We start from the raw sequence: 18,640 nt of genomic DNA, 5'->3' as shown, positions 1-18,640 counted from the left end.
CATCAACGGATAGACAGCCTTACCTTCATGTTTCTAGCCAGCAGAACGACCCTTCCACATGCAAATGGAATGGTTTACATGAAAGCATACAGGTAAAAATCTGTGAAAATCTGTGAAAATGGTTGTACAAAAACTAAACACCAGACATCACCCATGTTCCAAAACAAAAATAAAAAAATAAAGAAACAGATTCCAGTAGAGCAAAATGGTAGAACCTGCCCCCAAAAAACAAAAACATAGAAAAAACTGAAAGTCACAGCAACATATTCATACTTTTCAAACTTTTATTTGTAAAAAATAATAATAATAATAATAATAATAATAAAATTGTGTCTTGTTTCTCCACTTTGTGTTGGTCATGATGTAGCAAAATGTAAAAAAAAAAAAAAGAAAAAATGAAAAATAATAATCCGTTGCAGAAATACTTTTAACCAGGCATTGAATGAGAATAAATCAGAACCACAGACTGCTTTTTCTTCTATCACCATAAATTTATTCAACCCCATTAGCTTCAGTTTTTTCTTCCAAAGAGCTGGAATAAAGAAATGAAATACTTACAAAATGGAAAAGTAGATCAGAGAATTGATCATATTTGCAGGTTTGATTAAAAAAAAAAAAAATAATAAAAAGAGAGAAAATCAAATAGAGCGGATGGGAAAAAAAAAAAATCTTCTTTTCCTCCCAGTGGGGGTTCTGCTGCCCGTCAGAGCTAACGGTATGCTAACAGAAACCGGGCCAGATCAGCTACCACAGCACCATGATTGACCAGCCCATGTTAATCAAGCTCACAAATGATCTGGTTTAGTGCATGTGCAGAAAAAAAATAATAAAACAAAACAAAAATCAACTATATTAAAAAAAATCCCCCAGGAGGAGGTGGTAAAACCAGATTGTTAAATAATAATAATAATAATAATAATATAAAACAAGATTGGTGCTACAAAAAAAAAAGTACTAATTTGTCCTAAATTGTTAAAAATTAAGGACAAGTAAGAGACCATACAGGCACCACCACCATGGCCGAGTTCAAGCTGATTGTTGCTGCACAGATACCCCATGTCACGGTGAGATATTGTGTTTTTTTTCCCCCCCATTCAGTTAGGAGATGGAACAAACAGCATCAAGATTTTTTTTTTGTTAAAAATTAGGGGGAGAAAAAATGCACACTCAAAAAAGCAGCTATCCCTTCACAAAAAAATCTCCTTACATCACATTAAAAATTTGCACTGCTGTGAGCTCTGTGTACAGTATAGATTCTTTAGATATATATATATATTTATGTATAATATACATGATCTTTTCTTGTGTACATGAACATTGTAACTATCCCGTGCCTTTGGCAAGATTACTTACATCTCTTTTGTTAGATCCCAAAGCTATTTCAAATATACTTGATGCATAAAAATAAAGATTTTGGCATTGTCTGGCTCTTGTCTTCTGATTGGGAGGCTTTTATGGAGGACTTCTCATCTGGAAGTTGAGTTCTCTCAGTGCAGCGTCCCTCGCCCGCCAGCAGAGGGCCTCGGTGAGCGAAGCTAGCTGGCAGAAGGGAGTTGCGCTCCACAGGGTAATGATAACCTTGCGCTCCACAAGCACAAACAAAACAATACAGACAATACAAAAGAAAATGCCTGAGGAGCCATGAATGTCTTCACAACAACCTGTTTTGTTTTACTTTTCACCCCCCCCTTGACGCTGCACAGCGTACTTTTTCGCCCTGACCACCCCTGCAGTGGGTGTCCAATAAAACGGCAGCAGGAAAGGGCGGGGCGACTCCATCGAGTCCGCCAACAGCTACCTGGTGCTTTCTGATGGCACTGTGATCACAGCTGGATCTCAAAAGTCTTGTGCAGCTCGGTGGAGAAGGGGTTTGTGGGGGACGGGGTGGTGCGCTGGTGCGGGCGGTTCTCCAGCGCCGCCCACTGGGCTTCGAACGCGTCTTCTTGCTGTGCCGGTGCAGGCTGGCCATACTGGGAAGACGAGGCCGCCCAGCCTTCGGAGCCGTTGAAGGCGGCCCTGCCGTTCGGGGGCTGGATGTGAACCTCGATGGGTGCCGGGGGTTTGACGTATGGGGAGACATTATTGACGACCTGAGCGTCACCAGTCTGTGGCATGGTGGCGGCAGCCGGGATGGGAAATGGCTGCGGCTGGGTGGCGGAGCCGAACACGTTGGCCACCATCTGCGAGGGAGTTATGCCAAACACGGGAACACTGGGCTGCGGGAACGGCAGACCGTTGGACACCGGGTAAGAGGCCGCCGCTGGGGGGTGGAAAGCGGTTTGGCGGGGGGGCACCATGGGGACGGAAGGGGGCAGGGAAGGCATAAAGGGCACTGCGGGAACGCCAGGGACTGGAGCCATAGGCATATGCACCGGGGCAGCAAATGGCTGTGGGGGAGGCGTGCCTCCTGCTGCGATTGGTTTAGACTGCGGCGCGCGGACTGATTTGGTGACTTCTTCCAACCAGCGGTCGGCTTCTGATGGTGTGCGTTTGTGGGCGGACATGGCTGGAGAGGCAGTGGGAGGGGCTACCATCGCTGGCGTCGCTGATGTCCAGTCTCCTCCTGATGTAAGAAAGAAAAAACAAAGACACAAAGATGATGCGTGTCAGAATGTAACACCTTAAAATTGTGCCTGTCTCTTCAAAAACTCCTACTCTTTCTGAAACTCTGCCTTCAGGAAGTCATCACAACATGGCTCCTCTATTAACCCTTTAAAGTTTTTACCAGTGCTGCAGTGAGAAGTAGCTCCTATAATGAGCTCCGCAGGTGAACAGTTCCACCAGGTAATTGCTGCTGGCTAGTCTGAAGGAGCTCAGTGTTGGACTTGCAGGGGAGGGCTGCTCTGAGAGATGGAAGAACTGAAGCTGGGAGACTGCAGCTCCAAGGAGGATCTGCATGTAGATCCCCCCAGGTATTTTGCACAGCTGAATGGTTGCCACGGGAGATTAAAGAATTTCTCAAACATGCATGAAAGAATCAAGGCAACACTTGACAGCTGGCTTTTGTCCTGATCCAAACTTCTTACCAGTTGGTGGCGATAATAATACACCATGCCGCAGTAAAACTCCAGAAAAAGAAAAAGGCAACTGGTTGCACTGGAATTTATTTCCGGGTATTAAATTAAAGGGATCTGAATACCATATTTTCTAAAATATTTTTCAAAACCATGCACAATTTCCCAGCCATTTCACAATTATGCATGTGGTTTACTTAAAATCCCCCAAATCTATTTATGTTTGAGGAAAATGTTTAAGAAGAGTTTAAATTCTTCTTAAGAGTTTAAGAAGTGAAAGACGCTCGAAATGTTTTTAGCGCAGAAGCTTCTTTTTTCACTAAATATCCTAACATTGGTGCTTAAGCTGTGCTCCACATAACAATCCTATTCAGTAGCTGTGTTTCCATTCAACTGTCATGCGAATATTCAGAAAGCGTTTAAACTTTGGTATTAAAGAAAAACAAACATTTTTTTTTTTTAAGAGTGTAAAAAGGGGATGGGAGCGCTCCGTCCCTCCAATCCCAGCTTGGAGTGCCTCCAGGCCGTCGTTCCAGGCAGACAGCCAAACCTCCAACTGGGAGGTTTGACAAAATGTACCGCCTGTTACTGGCTTTCACAGTTGTTGACTGCAAGATGTGTTTATGATGTTGTTGTGTTTTCATGATGTGAAGCACTTTAAACTGCCCTGTTGCTGAAGTGTGCTATAAAAATAAACTTGATCGATTTATACATTTTTTTTTACGTTTCATGCCTCTGGTAAGGCAAAGAATGAGATGGTTCGCCATGTCAAGCGAGTGTTGGGGGGGGAAAAAAACAAAAAACTTTTTGTGAAACTAAGAAACAGGGTGATTTTTAAAAAATCTTATTATAATTTTTTTTTTTTACAAATGAAAAGAGTGTCGATACATCCGGGACAGACCTGTACTTCACTATCAGAGTGAACAGAAATCTCAGTCTCCCCTGCACAGCTGCTTACCTGGGAGTGCAGGGGCAGCGGGCCCCGCCGGGTTTGCGGCCCAGGGGTTAGTCTCTCGCGTAGGCAGAGCGGGGTGCAGGACGGCGGGGTTGGAGGCGGCGGCAGCGGCAGCAATGGAGAAGGCAGGCATGGTGCCATTCACTAAAGCCAATAAGAGATAAAAGCTGACGCAAGCTCTGAAAGATGGAGGCAATTTTTCCTTAGACGTGCAAAGCTGCCATGCTGTTAATAGGTAGCACGAGGTGTTAATTGCTTCTTTAACAGCAAAGTGTCAGAAACTTTAAAGCGAACAAACAGAGGCAGGCATTAAAATATAAAGGTAGATGCCAAATAGAGTTTACAAGTGTGGAACAAATTAAATTTGTTTATAATCAAAACAAAATGTCTATATCTGACTTATAAATTGAACTAATCGCACTGAAAAGGGAGCATGTGGCCAGAGTGTGTGTCACAGAGCAGACAGGAGCAGGTTTTACCTGGTGCCACAGGGGACTGAGGAGAGGATGCCGGTTTGGGCATCGGAGCAGAAGAGAACGGGTCCTCAGGGGGCCCGCTGAACGCCGTGGCGATTTGAGTGCACAGCGAACTGATGCTGTCGTTTTCTCCTTCCACCTCAGGGACTGCAGGGACAAGGATGCAGGGAGTTCAGACACATGCACAGAATTCATCCCAGTACACAAGAGGGTCACATTTGACTAGATGTGAATTGTGTTTCAGATTGTTGATTTTTAAGGAGGTATCTGCTTAGAAAAAACAGGAAAAACAATCCATAAAAGGGTTTAATGCTGTGCAATGAATCTTGACACCTGACCTAATATAGATCAACTGTTTCCCTTTTCTTAAAAAAAAAAAACAAGACAGATATCTATTACTCAAATGTAAATCAGAAGCTAATAAATACATAATTCTTTGTAGTTTAGCGAGTCCTTCTTAATTGAATAACAGGAATTAACGAGGCGTCCAGGAAGTTATTCATCAAAATCTCCTGGAGTCCATGATGCCGTTTTCTACCTTTTCTTTATACCTCCCTGCAAATAGGATAGTTGCTATGGAGACCTGGTGACCTTAATGTGGTGCGTTTGTTGTTTTTTTTTTACTTTACTAACATTTCCCCCACTGCATGCATGATGGCAAAGACGAGATTTAATTATTGCTCTCACTGTAGTTAAGGTCAAATTTTCATATTCAAGCAGCTCGTTGTAGGATTTCTCCGACCCATGGGGATGTTTTCATGTCTTTCCCATTTTGAAGAGCTGCTACTAAAACCTCAGAGAAACCAGAAGTCTTTTGCTACAAATTAAATTCCCAACCACTAGTAGACCTAATCAGCCAGCATATTCCAGCCATTTCAGGACTTTCACAGGTTTTAAAGTATCTTTGCTCCGTAGCGAATCCTTTTACCCAACACTGGAGGGAAACAACGCGCAGACTTTATAATACTCAGATTTCTTTCCGAAGCTTCTTCAGTAATGTGCTTTAAATGATCACCTGTGTTTTCAATAGGGAAGTCTGATTTTCGCTGCATGGTGGAGGGCAGCTCGTTCATGCGCAGCGATAGCTGTCGTTTGAAGGGGGAGGTCTTCTGGCTGAGGGCCGGAAAGCCCCTGAAGGAGCCCTGGCGGGCGAGGGCCTCGGCCGGCGCGTGTCTGCGGGGTATCACCTGAGGCCCCAGCGCAGCTACGGAGAGAGGCGGAGAGGACGAGGGCGACGGGGAGCTTCCTGACTGGAGCACCGAGGAGTTTGTCACGCTGTTGGCAGAGTTCCCGACAACATTCACGTCTGTCTCTGCTGGTAAAGAGAAGGAGACAATGAGGTAACAACCTGCTGAAGAGATGGGACTTTTACATATGGTGCAGCTAGGAGGCAAGTTTCTGGCAAGTTATTAGTTTCAAGAGACTGCTATTGAAATCCACTTTATGACTCCATGGTGTGTGGGATTGTCTTGAAATCCAGAAGTTTTGGAAGGATGTTATTAAGTGTCTTATCTGAATTGTTTAAGGTTAAAATCCCACTAAAGGTTAAAATTTGTGTTCTAGGAATATACCCAGTGGAATTTAAACAATCACAGACTAAAACTAAATTGATGGATTACGAACTTCTTCAAGCCAGAAGATCTATTGCATTATGCTGGAGGAGGGACTCTGGAAGAAACAAATTGCAAATTCGCTTGGACTGGAAAAACTAACATACATCAGCAAGGGTAAACAGTGAAACTTTGAGAACCTTTGAGAGCCATATATGAGAATCATAGGGTGGAGCTTATTAATGGGTGTTTTGGATGGATGTCTTAAATACAGTTTCTATTTACATATTGTCTTGATATTTTTTTCCCTCTGTCTTAATCTAGAGAGTTTTGTATATTTTTAGAACTAAACAAAGGCAGGTTTGAATGGTGACTGCGTGAGTGAATGTAAGTGTGTATAAATACGTGTTTACAATGTTAAGTTTGTCGTGTCCTAAAAGAGAAAATTCTATAAAATATATTGAAAAAGAAAAACTTTATGAATCCATCCATTTTCTATACCTGCTCAACCCCTGCTGAGCTGGGAAAGAAATAAAACAAAACAACAAAAGAAGGAAAGAAAAGATAGATAAGAAATTAAAAAGAAAGACATAAAAAGAGAAAAAAAGGAGACAAAAATCTAGAAAGAAAGACAGAAGAAAGTAGTGGCATAACGACAGATAGAAATAAATAAAAAGAAAGACCAAGAGAAAAAGGGATAGAAAGAAAAAGGCAAAAAGAGACAGATACAGGAAGATAAAGAGAGAAAGATACTGTAAAAACTACAAACACAGCTCTCACACCAACTACTTAGAGATTCATAACGAGTTCTAAAGTCTAACTCTCCAACCATTAAAGTACGCACCTTTCTTAGCATCCTGCAATTGTCTCATGACTTCTTCCCTCTCTGCAGCCTCCGTTGCTGTGGTAACACGAAATGAGCCTTCCCGAGTAAAAGTGGTTCTGTTGGCATCAAAGGTTGCCGTGACGCCGCACTCCTTCTCCCGCTTCTGTTTTCGCTCCAGACAAGCGGCAAACGCACAGCCCACAGCGTGGCTGAGTCGCTCTCCCTGTCAGGAACGACACAATGGATGAAGATTCTCACCGCAGCGCCGCAAAAAGTCAAAAACACGCGTCGTTTATTTCTGAAGGCGACAGCTCAGACTCGTCCTCAGAGAAGTTTGAGCAGGTCTTCCTATGAAGCACCGTGAGCACAGCATCCACGGTACCTGAGCTGGTTCTTACCGAGTCTTTAATGGCCATGAAACAGTGGCAGATCCAGCGTCGTGTGGTGCCGTCCCTGCAGATGTAAGAGAACGCCCTCTCAAAGTTCCTGTCAGGAGCGCAGAACGAAACCTTCTCTATCGTCTGATCCAGGATCAGGTCCTGCGGAAAGCAGTTTCTATCGTTAGCATGGTCAAAGCTGAGAGCTGGGAAATAGAATAATATCAAAACAGGAGCTCGGTTTTATTCATTTTGGTCTTTAAATCAGTGTTTTCTCATCAACTACATGAAACAATTTCTGATTCCAAAACAGAATTCAAAAATGCATTGGCAAAAATACACATCTTAAATTAAACATGCATTTTAATACTTGACATGTTTGAAAGATCAACTACAAATACTGCAGCTTCTCTGAAACACCAAGTTGGACCAGCAAAGTCGACAGCTATTAAAATTCTGATTTACTGTAACTCTATAATAAATTTTTTAAAATAAATTGCATATAGTTTATTTTTATTTTTTTATTCTTTCATTCACATTTTCCCCTCAAATATATAGTTATATATCCAACTCAGACAGCTGACCCCAAAAACTGAGGAAAAACAATTGATGTCTTTACCAGACACTTCCAGCAGATGTCAGTATGACTTCTTATTGGATTCCGTATAAACAAGTCATTAGTACCACATAAAGGTGCACAGGGTACATAATGACAAAAAAAAAAAAGCATTATGGAGGTCATTAGAGCCTTTTTATAGTAGATGTTTTAAAATTATAAGTAATAGATAAGGTCAGTATATTCAATATTTACAGCTTAAACATACACCTAGAATGTTTTCACATTTTGTTACTTTACCATTTACAAGGAAGTTTTGTTTACACCTCAAACAAATGGGAATATTGGGAAAAAGGCGAAAGTCATAAAATACATTTTCATTACACATTGAGTTACATATTTCAAGACTTTATCTCTTGCGGTGTTGATGATTGTGGCTTACAGGTAAGGAAAACACTAAATTCAGTGTTTCAGAAAATGTAAACATTACATAAGACCAACTAAGCTGACCAGTCTAGTCTAAAATCTGGTTCTGTGACCTACTGATCCAGATTGAGTAATGACTCTACACAAGATGACCAGCTCAAAAAATAGTGAACTTTTTCACAGCATTTAAAAGTCAGATTTTCCTGTATGTCACCAAAGTTTTACGTGACAAACCAAAACACAGAAGAATGCAATTAATAGGGTTTTTGAAAGTTTCACCAAATCAAACTGAATACTTTTTAAGACCAAAATGAATAAAATTTAAGACCTGTATCTTGACAGAAATGTACAAAAGATAATATAAAAATTGGCAATAAACTTGCACTTACCCACGACAGATGTAAAAAAAATTTTAAAAAAGCTATCTAGCTATCAAAGGTATATTAGCAATTAGTTACTGGTAACTTCAACCGCCTCCAGTCACAGAACGCAATGAATACGTCTCAAACATTAGCCCAACAGAAAAAGTCCCATGAGAATAAAAAGCTACATAGAATATTAGAAATTAAATGGCTACAACAAAATATAGCCCTATGATTAATGTATTTAAGGCCAACTATCACTTTCCAAAAATTAATTTAAGACATTTTAAGGCCTTAATTTTACATACATGAATTTCAGACTTCATTTAAGTGAAATTATATATGGCCTTCAAGAATTTTGCTAAATCTTTTGAAAAATGCGGATTTGTATTCAGAGCCTGAGAAATCCAGAAAAACGTTCCGCTGCAATTACAGCTGCAGAGTCTTTGGAGGGTTTGTCTCTCGGAGGTTTTGTACTTTAACGTTCTCAAATGTTTACAGATTCTTCATTATATGGAAGAAGAACATTGGTTAACAGCAATTTTTGAAGTCTTGGCAGAGATTTTTGACTGGATTCAAGTCTAGAGTTGCTTCTCCTGCAAGGTTTTCTTTCCATTGGCTTACCTTTGTTTTGTCATCAACAACACGAAGACCATCAGCCGACACCCACAACACAGCTCGCACTGCCTTCTTTCCAGCCTGCAAACACACACACACACACACACACACACACACACACATATACACACACACAAAGTAATGGGTTACAAAACAAGACCTTCTCCAACATCCCACAGGATTACTTTATTTTTATACATTCCTCTGCACCTATTCATGAAAAATATTAGGACAAACACACACGCACACTAACATAGCACACCTGTGAATAAAAGAGATAGCAACTAGTAAGAAAGGCAAAAAAAATAAAAATGTCAAGAGGTGTTTTCAAAGATCTGTGCCACACAGGAGGAGATAAATTTGATCAAGAAACCAAAGAGGGATTGGTGTGAGATTCTGTGGATTGATGCAGCAGGTAGTGATGACCCCATTGGTTAGAGTAGCAACAATGAAAAACGAAATATCTGCTGTTCCATTGCTTCTTCATGGAAGAAGGGCTGAAGGAAGAGAAGCCTGTTAATACCAAAAACACAAACACATGGGTGACTTAAAGATACCCCGCCCCAGCCTAAACCACCCCACCTGCTCAGACACATGCATCGTTGTGTTTGTCCAGACTCTCTAACCACCCCTCATCTCCCCCATGTGTCCATGTGCTTCTTCCAGCCATCAGGTGTGATCAAAGAGTGAAGTGCAAGAAAATGATAAAGCCAGTGAGAAGGAAAGGAGAAAAAAAAAACACTCAGAGTCACAAAAGCAATAACTTACTTTTACAAAGAATCCTTTGAAGAATTTCCTGTCCTGGAAGGGGATGTGGTAAAAAAACAAAACAAAAAAAACAAACAAAGGGTGGGTGAAAGGAGACGGGGTCGGGGGGAGAACAAGGAATGAAAATGTTACCGAAGTCATCTAAGAATTGACTGGAGCCAACAGGATGGGGTCTGATTGGAAGCTTGTTTGGTTTGGTGCAGTTGAAGCTGGGGTTATGAGTGAGGTGAGTGATGATTTTATTCAGTTAGTGCCGCATGAATTCACTTCAAAGTTATGGATGGATTGATGGGGGGGAGGGGGGGGGAAGAGGGACACTTTGTTGGAGTTAGTAGAACCGCGAAGGAAAATCCCGAAAAGAGTTAATGCTCACCGCAGAACCCTTCTGACAGCAGGAAGTGACGCCGCTTGGTACGGAAACCGAAATCTTGCTGGCGGTTTTTTAAAGCATATCATCACTTAAGAACTCAAACATAACAACAGCGGTAGAAATATTTGCATATTCATTTGTATTGGTATGAGAGAAGACGTACTCTTTGGGGGAGAGCGGTTGCTTTAAAACTGAGTTTTACTATTCTAAAAACAAAGACAACCTACATTTTAAACCGTCTCTAGCCTTCCTATAATAGCAGTTAGCATAGTTGACGTTGAGGTTCAACGGTGAATTAACAGACCAATAAATCTGCCTCAATTTCCCTAATTTTGTGAGATCGGCGACCGGCTGACACATCTCAAACCAATAGGTGCCTCACTCTTGCCAATTTAGACAGTTGGCTGCAATATTTAGCAACTTAACCAGAGAAAAAGAAGAATAATTGGTATCGGCCAAAACAGGTCACAGTTTTTAAATGTTGGTGATCGGCCAAAAATCTGCAATCAATGTACCCCTAATTGATGTTGTTGGAATTACAAAAATAGCTTTCACTGTACGTTCCCTTGAGAATGTAGAGCCTACAGCATCACTGTGATTTCCAGAAGGCTGAATTTATAACAGATAGACACTAAACAGGATCAAACTGAGCTATTTGCTGTAATTATCTGCTGAAAGTCCTGCTCTCTCTTCTAGAATGAATGACCCGCCGACATGTCATAAATACAGTTTACAGTTAAATTGCTTCATACATTTTTGTGGTTATCTGATTTCATTTTTAAATGTCTTACTCAAAGTGGGGGGGAAAAGAGCTAACATTAATGTACCGGTAGATACAGCTTCCACATCGGAAAGACTCATTATTTTAAAAAGAATATAGTTACAGAGTGTAGATTTTAAACTTAACGTAGCATATTGTATTAAAAATTTGGTATATTTAGCTTTAGTAAATATACACAGAAATGTATGTGTTTCCTATGGTTCTGGTTTCCAAAGTTGAGGTAAAGATCCCTAATGGGTGTTTATTAATGACCATCAATGGGATCTTGAGGTTCCCAACAAAATCAAAGTACATCTAACAGATTCTAAAACCGCATTTAAGCGAAAGATCTTACAACATGGATAAAAAACAAAACAAAACATTGTCAAATAATTCTGGTCAGATCCTGCCAAGCTGGAAAAACAACTTATTCCCGTCAACAGCCCATGTCGTTCACCTCTACCTCTTAGTCTTTTGAGAAAGGATAACCTCAAGTCCCATTTTATTCCTTCTCTTCTGCTGTTCAGACAGAGATCCGATCCGTCCGCGGTTGCTCAGCAGACAGAAACGGACTGCTGCAGACAGAAGACTGACCTCTGGATCAAGCCTGTGACTGTTCGCTGAGTCAGGCGGTTCAGGTTCAAACTGCAGCAACCACTTTAAACAAGAAAATAGATAAAATAAAATAAAAACACCCCAACCAGACCAGGCCATGTCTTAATCCCTTCTCTGCGTTCATATGATTGCTGCGAGTTGGTCTTCGTCCCATAAACTCTGACAAGGAGTGCCGTTCGGCTCCTGTTACACAGCCGCGGTGCAGACGTCTCACGTTAACGTATGATTAAACACGTCAACCAGAAATGGACGTTCATTTGGTTGTGAGTTCAGTTCTTGCTAGTGCATGTGTTTCTGTGGGAGCCACAAAGACGAGCAGTGATTGTATTAGTAGGATATGGTTAGGGGAACAGAGTCTAGAATAAAGAGAGCGCTACGACTCGAGAAAAGGAGGAGGTTGGATCTGGAGGCATATCTCTGCAATTTAAACCTGCTTGAAAAGGACAGAAAGTACAACACACGGAAAAAAGGTCATTCAGCATTCATAAATTCATAATAAGCAAAAACATTTCCGAGTGGAAGAAATCAGAGACTTTAAAAAAAAAAAAAAAAGGTCAAAATGAAGTCAACAATGTCTGAAAAAATGAGATGAGCCAGACAGGAAAGCCACTTTGTAGACATGGATGTACAAAACCACCTGGTGAGCAGGTGAGGGACGTTTACCAATAAAGTGAAGCAAAGTTTTAGAAAGCTACTGTTTCAAAACTGTAAAAATCTGTTATACAACTGCTTGTGGAAAGTAAGGCAGTGAGGGCCCTCTCACGCCTGCGGCTGCACACTGTTGGTCAGCTGGCTACACTTTTTAACAATCTACAAGAAAGAGAAATCCATCCAATACACATCAATGATATGAATCACCATGATGTTTAAACAGAGCAGGCTAACACCAAGGTCAAACTACAGTAGGTCAACTCTGACAGGTACACAGAAGGTTGGCTACAGAAGCAGAGTAACTAAAAGCTAATATCAGGCCTAGTCCACATCTGGGAAAACAAATACTTTTTTTTTTTTTTTGAATTTTGGTCTTTCATCCACACAAAAAACAATTATTTATAAAAACTCTGACCAAAGTGGAGATTTGAGAAAACCCCATAATTCCATTTGCATGTGTCTATGGAATTATATTCTGTGACAAATAACACTCCAAAATATCCACACACTTGACACAATTCCCAATCGACAACATTTTGTGTTTTAATAACTTTATATCCTAAGATGATATTTAAAAAGTGGTTCAAAATATATATCTGTCCACACAAACAAACCTCTGAGCGCCATGTTTAATTCTTAACAGAAAGTTGTCGTTTTGAAACAATCTGATTGGCTGACAGGTTTAGGCTTTGAGCTACACTGCCCCTATGTGTTTGGCATGTCCAAAACAACGCTGAAGGGCAAATTTATGTTGGTTCACGTGGATGAAAACTTTTCTCAAACCGATCCTGTTGTCACAACGTTATTTGTTAAAACTGTGGCAGAGACACTGATTTTTATAAGCCACAGCTAAGTGTATACAAGGTTTGCTAAAGAGTAGAATGGCAAAATGGTACATCATTTCCACAAAATCAATTACCATAAAATTATATGGGGTTTTGATTAGATACTTTTTCATAATGAAAAATAACAAATGCATTTTATTTGTAATGTTACAACTGTGGCAATCAATGCTTATTATGTTGGCAGCAGTAGAAATAATTGCTACTTTTCAGTTTTGAATGTTTGCGAGAGGTTTTATGGAAGGTTGTCGTCCCAGATCGGGTCTAATGCCGAGTAGGAGAAATTCTCCCATCTAAAGAGTCACAAACTCTGTCAGGACACACAGAACCGCTGCACACCTGTTGTGCAAGATCTTTGCGAAACCATTTTATGGTTACAACATTTTCCTCAAGCATTAGAAAAAAACCATACAAGACAGAGTGTTCCTGACCACAGGACAAGTTTTAACATCAAAGCAGATGAGGACTCCGTCTTCAGTCCTCTTCAAATTTAGCGTTCAATTCAGAAACGGCGGAAATCTTTCCAGCCTTACAAACCGACTTTTCATCAAAAGCGCACAGACCTCGATTTTCCTGACTGAATGAACAGAAAGACTCTTTCACTACGTTGGCATCTTCCAAGATGTACACCCAGTAGCACACGCAGACAAAAAGGAAGAAAAACAGAATCCATGTCACTGTGAGCTGAGTAACTCTGATAAAACTCTCAGCCCCAGTCGGCAAACAAAAGGAAGTGATGTAATAATGACAGCACAAGAGGGCAGCTTGGAGGTTAATGGTGCCGCAGTGCAGCCTCCTCCTCCTCCTCCCCTCTGAGTCACGGATCACAGAGCTGTGAGAAAACTCCTTATTACGCTCCTGAAGGCTGCTGACGACACCGCCGAGCTGACAGCTACCCGGCCGACTCCGTCCAGCTCGGTTCAACGCTCGGGCACATCCGCCCCAGCTTCGCCTTCTACTTATTCATGCGTGCTTCGGTTCACCGCTACGGTTCTTCCTCACTGGAAGCGGCGAAGCTGCCAGAATGAAGGCGATCCTGCTGCTCGCCTTGGCCTGCTTCAAGCTGCAAGTTTAGGACCGAGCACGGCTCACCCACAGAAAAGGCTGGTTTAGAAACAAGCTTCCTGTCCAACGTTAATGTTAGCTCAGAGGAAACGGAGCGACTGCGTTTGTCGCCTGGCAACCGTCGGTTTATTAAAGACTTAGTGAAGACGAAGAAGGCTTTGCTAATTGTATTTGTTCAAGGCTGGCCTTGGTCTGACAGCCGTGCTTTAACAATACTGTCTGGCAGAAGGAGACGGAGTGAGGATGACCCGTCTAAAAGTGATTTAAAAATATCTGTGTGAGGTCAAGAGCAAAGTCACCCGCTTTAACTCAGACAAATTTTCTTTCTGCAATCGTGCTGGGTAAAAAGCTTTATGTTGTAAAGTTGTTTTACATTCAAAATGCTCTCATTTCAAAAGATGAAACGAGAACATTTCATTTTTTGGTTTATGCTTAACTTTAAGCATCTACTCAGATCTGACCACAAAAGGAATAAAAATATAATAAAATTAATAAATAAATCAGGTGTAGCTTAAATTGATCCATTATAATTTTAAGGCTCATCAGATTTAAGTCTGGAGTTTTGCAGGTTCATTGCTAAACATGTATAATACTTCCTGTCAGCAATAACATGTTGGTCAAATTAAATGACTACTGTAAACCTACATTTGATGGAGGCATGTAGGAATAATTTTAGGCTTGATTGTAATTAATGATTGGTGACTGTATACTTATAATAAAATGAATCTAATTTAGAGGGTTTTTTTCTTTCAAATATTATTATATAAATGGAACTTTTAGAGGAAATATATATATATGGTGTACTTCCATATTTGGAGGAATGCCCAAAAAAGTTGGTGAGCTATAAATAAGAAAAAATTATAAAAAGAGAGAAATTCTGCAACTCTTAGTAATGTGTTTATTTGTGCCAATGACCAGCAACGAGGAGACACACAGGATGTGGGCAAACGTAGTGGGCAAGTAGAAAATATCTCATACAGCAGTGAAAATGGAGAAGTTGCTGTTCCATACTTGAAATAATGTTAAGGGTAAAAGAAACTTCTTCTAAAAAAGAAGACTACAAACAGTTAATCAATGTAATAAAATAACTTCCAAGCAAATGTTGCTAAGATAATTATGATTTTCCTGCGGTGCTACACCGATCGCCCAGACTATTGTAACTCACAGGCTTATGATCATATTTGAGTTACAATGATATTTATTCCATGTAATTATTTAAACTCATTCTGGTGACATTATGTTGCATTTTTTTTTTGTAAATAATAAAAATCACCAAGTTATTTAGTTGGGGTTGAGAACGTTTCATGGAGTAGTCAGCCTCATATTTGAGTTCTAACTGATATTTTATGTGATTATATAAACTCACTAAATGGTCACATTATATGTATTATTTGTAAAAACAAAAACAGAAGAAACCAATTATAACAACAAAAAGACATCAAATTATTTACAATATTTAAGGGGCTTTAGCCCCCTTAAAATAGATCTAGTGACGCCACTGACGTCGAGTTTGAGGTGCTGATTAAAATGGGAAACTTTAGTTTAAGGAGAATGGTGGGTAAATATTAATAAAGGTCGCTTTTACATGCATGTTTAACTAGTATCTATTTCATTTGAATAGACAAAGAATGTTTGGTGTTTGGCAGTTTGCTGGATAAACACGCTCTTCAGTGTAATTACACTAGCAAAAGAGTCCAGGATCAAGTAAGTCTTCAGCAGGTTGAGTAGAAAATGCAGCAGGACTCAAAGACTCTTCATGCAGCTGCAGGATAAATTAAGTCGGTAGTGATGGAGAGCAAACTGGATGACAGGTATGCATTATCTGAAGTGAGCTCAATCTAAAACTGAAATTTTGACAGCAGATGTGGCGAACAATTTTTTTCCGGCCGGTGCTTAAACTCAGATGCAATCCGTTAATGTGTCTAGGTGGGACCCGATCGCGCAGACGGGAGACGGAGAGCTCTGCCAAACCTGCCGACTCAGGTTTGGCCCTCACTTCAGAGAATCAGTCTCATCCACCGGCTGGGAGTTTATGACCTGGGTGGAGCTCTGGCAAACAACTGACGACATGCAAAAGAAATTGCTTCCCTCTTCCCCCTCCTCTCTGGAATTTGTTCCCTTCTTTTGCGCAACTCTGCCGGATTCTACGGGATCAGGAAGTGCACGCCGACCTCGCTGCTCCAGCCGAGACCGAGCGTATCGAGAGGACGAGGGGCGGAGGAGCGCTTAAGGGTCGGCCGGCAAGGGTGGAGAACCTGATTGAACCTCTTAAGAATAGGGGAAAAAACTAAGCAAGATAAAACAATGGAAGAACAAACACACTGATAGGAGAGAGAGAGAGAGAGCTGCCATAAAAGGTGAAATAGTTTGAGGAGAGAGTAAAAGAGAGACGGTGGAATATCTGGTGTTTAGTAGCCACATTCCTGGAGGTACAGAGAGGTCGTGTTGTAATACCTACCGTCTTAAGCCGTTTCACCGCGTCCTCGCAGATGTGCATGCCTCTCGATTCCTCCACTTCCACATGCCCCAAGTACTGTTGAAAGAGATGGAAAGAGGCTCACTCGGACTGTAACAATCTTCTCTATTAGTGACCAACAATCATTTTTATATTCTACCCTTGTGCTGCTGATTAAAAAAAATAAAAATAAAATAAATAAATAAAAAATTCAACAACCTACCACTTTTAAGTTTGATTGCTCCTTGATCTCTAATTTATTACATTTAGAAATTGACTAACCTCTAAAGTTTCTTGAGAATAAAGTGATGCACCAGTCACCTGACTTCTGTGGCCAATTGTCCCACCTGATTGTTCGGTAGACTTCTTACTATTGAGGACCACCATAGCAACATTTGTAACATTTTCCTCTGCTGTGGTTCGCGTTCATAGCACATTTAATTTAATAGCACATTTAAATGAACCAAACTAATTGAAAAATGTTTCCCTCTTCGCCTGTGGTGGCGTTCACCAAGAACTGCTGAAGGAAACGAGAGCAAAATAAAACTGATAACTTCCTTCTTAATGAAATGTAAACAAAAATGGAGTGTTGTCAGCTTTTAGTAGTTGTAGGATTTCTCTTTGTCTTTAGTAAAAGACCAGTTAGTGCTAGACTTATCAGTTATTTTGTCCCCCCTCGATTTTTTTTCGATTGCGGATTCACACCTCCCAAACTTTCCAGGCCAACGGACGAGAGTCCGATTGAAGTGGACTACACAGGGCTGGTGTGAATGTTTTGGCAGGTCAGATTTCGCTTCCAGACAACGAAGGATTGAAAAATTATTTTCCCACGGAGAGCAGCCAATTACTTATGTTTTTAGATTATTGGAGCAAACGGCTTCTATAAACGTATTTACTATTATTCTAAAAATAAATAAAAAGAAACAGACTCGACGATTACAACTGTCTTTAGCAATAACCACAGTTAATCCATATTGCGTTGCCAAACAACAGTCTCAGGTGTATTTCCAAGAAAACTTAATACCACAAGTCTGACATCAGAGTGGAAAGTAAGACAAAACTAGATTGTGAAAAGATTAGACTGTTTTGTTGATGTGTTAAAGCAGATTGACTGAGGCGTTGTCTATTAGTCATTTTATGCTCTCGCTCAGATGAATTGGTGCCATCGTTTTCAGCTTTTTCTTTCAGACTCAAGCTAGTATACATAAGAGAGGCAGTAAATGGTAAAAATATGATTATTTCAGAAATCTTATTTGGGTTAAATGTTCCCCAAGACAATGAAATTTCCAAATAATCAATGTTCAGATATGTTCAAATTAGGGATGCAAGTTATTGATTAATAAGTTGAACTAAAGCTGATTGATCTTACTGATAGACCATAACGATTAATTGATAAGCAGCCATTTTTACTCTTGCATCAAGTGGACCGATCATCTTTTCATAATATAAAGAGCTACATTTTTCATAATACGTTAAAGAAAACACAAAAACGTTATTTTGTGTTTGCTGTATTAAATACTGACTGAATAAACAAAAATTGTTTCACCATATTCATAACACATAATAAAACAGGAAGAAAATCAACCGTGTTTATGGGCGTCAAGTCTTTATCAATCATGTTCTAAGTTTTATGCGTTACCCATTTCTGTTATCACACTGCATGTCATTCTCGCATTCACAGTCATTTTTTAATGAGAAGTTGACGTTGCTCCGTCATGTGGCTCACCTGAATGAGACCTATTAAGTTGAAACTAAATTTAAGGAACTAGTTGAGTGTTTTGAATTTCAAAGCAGAACTGCATAGAGAGCATTTTGGATCCCACACTGGACTCTGTTTGGACTGTTTCCCTTTTCTGTTCTGGGATGCACCCGCCATCTTTGTTTCTCTATTAATTGGCTCTGCTTAAGGATGACCAGGGATGCCCTCTACTGGATGGAGGCCGAACTACAACAC

The 18,640-nt window shown here is 40.4% G+C and overlaps 1 protein-coding gene across 7 annotated transcripts in view; it reads right to left on the bottom strand.

The window, feature by feature from the left end:
• Positions 1 to 470: 470 nt before the first annotated feature.
• numb (NUMB endocytic adaptor protein) overlaps positions 471 to 18,640 on the bottom strand; it is a 52,957-nt gene continuing 34,787 nt past the window's right edge. The window contains exons 3-11 of one of the 7 annotated variants that reach the window (XM_044142848.1): positions 16,690 to 16,764; positions 9,929 to 9,961; positions 9,167 to 9,241; positions 7,220 to 7,360; positions 6,840 to 7,044; positions 5,461 to 5,757; positions 4,449 to 4,592; positions 3,973 to 4,113; positions 471 to 2,563 (exon numbers count right to left, since the gene is read on the bottom strand). In XM_044142848.1, the coding sequence (XP_043998783.1) occupies positions 1,824 to 2,563; positions 3,973 to 4,113; positions 4,449 to 4,592; positions 5,461 to 5,757; positions 6,840 to 7,044; positions 7,220 to 7,360; positions 9,167 to 9,241; positions 9,929 to 9,961; positions 16,690 to 16,764 (1,851 nt within the window). In that variant the 3' untranslated portion in view covers positions 471 to 1,823. Of the gene's footprint in view, positions 2,564 to 3,972; positions 4,114 to 4,448; positions 4,593 to 5,460; positions 5,761 to 6,839; positions 7,045 to 7,219; positions 7,361 to 9,166; positions 9,242 to 9,928; positions 9,962 to 16,689; positions 16,765 to 18,640 lie in introns of all 7 variants that reach the window. The other 6 variants (XM_044142847.1, XM_044142852.1, XM_044142851.1 and 3 more) reach the window with 6 other exon arrangements.

This window comes from Gambusia affinis, linkage group LG16 (genome assembly GCF_019740435.1).
Source record: "Gambusia affinis linkage group LG16, SWU_Gaff_1.0, whole genome shotgun sequence".
Lineage (NCBI taxonomy): Eukaryota > Metazoa > Chordata > Actinopteri > Cyprinodontiformes > Poeciliidae > Gambusia > Gambusia affinis.
Note: the sequence above shows the minus strand (reverse complement) of the source record. Positions and strands in the feature narration are given on the sequence as shown.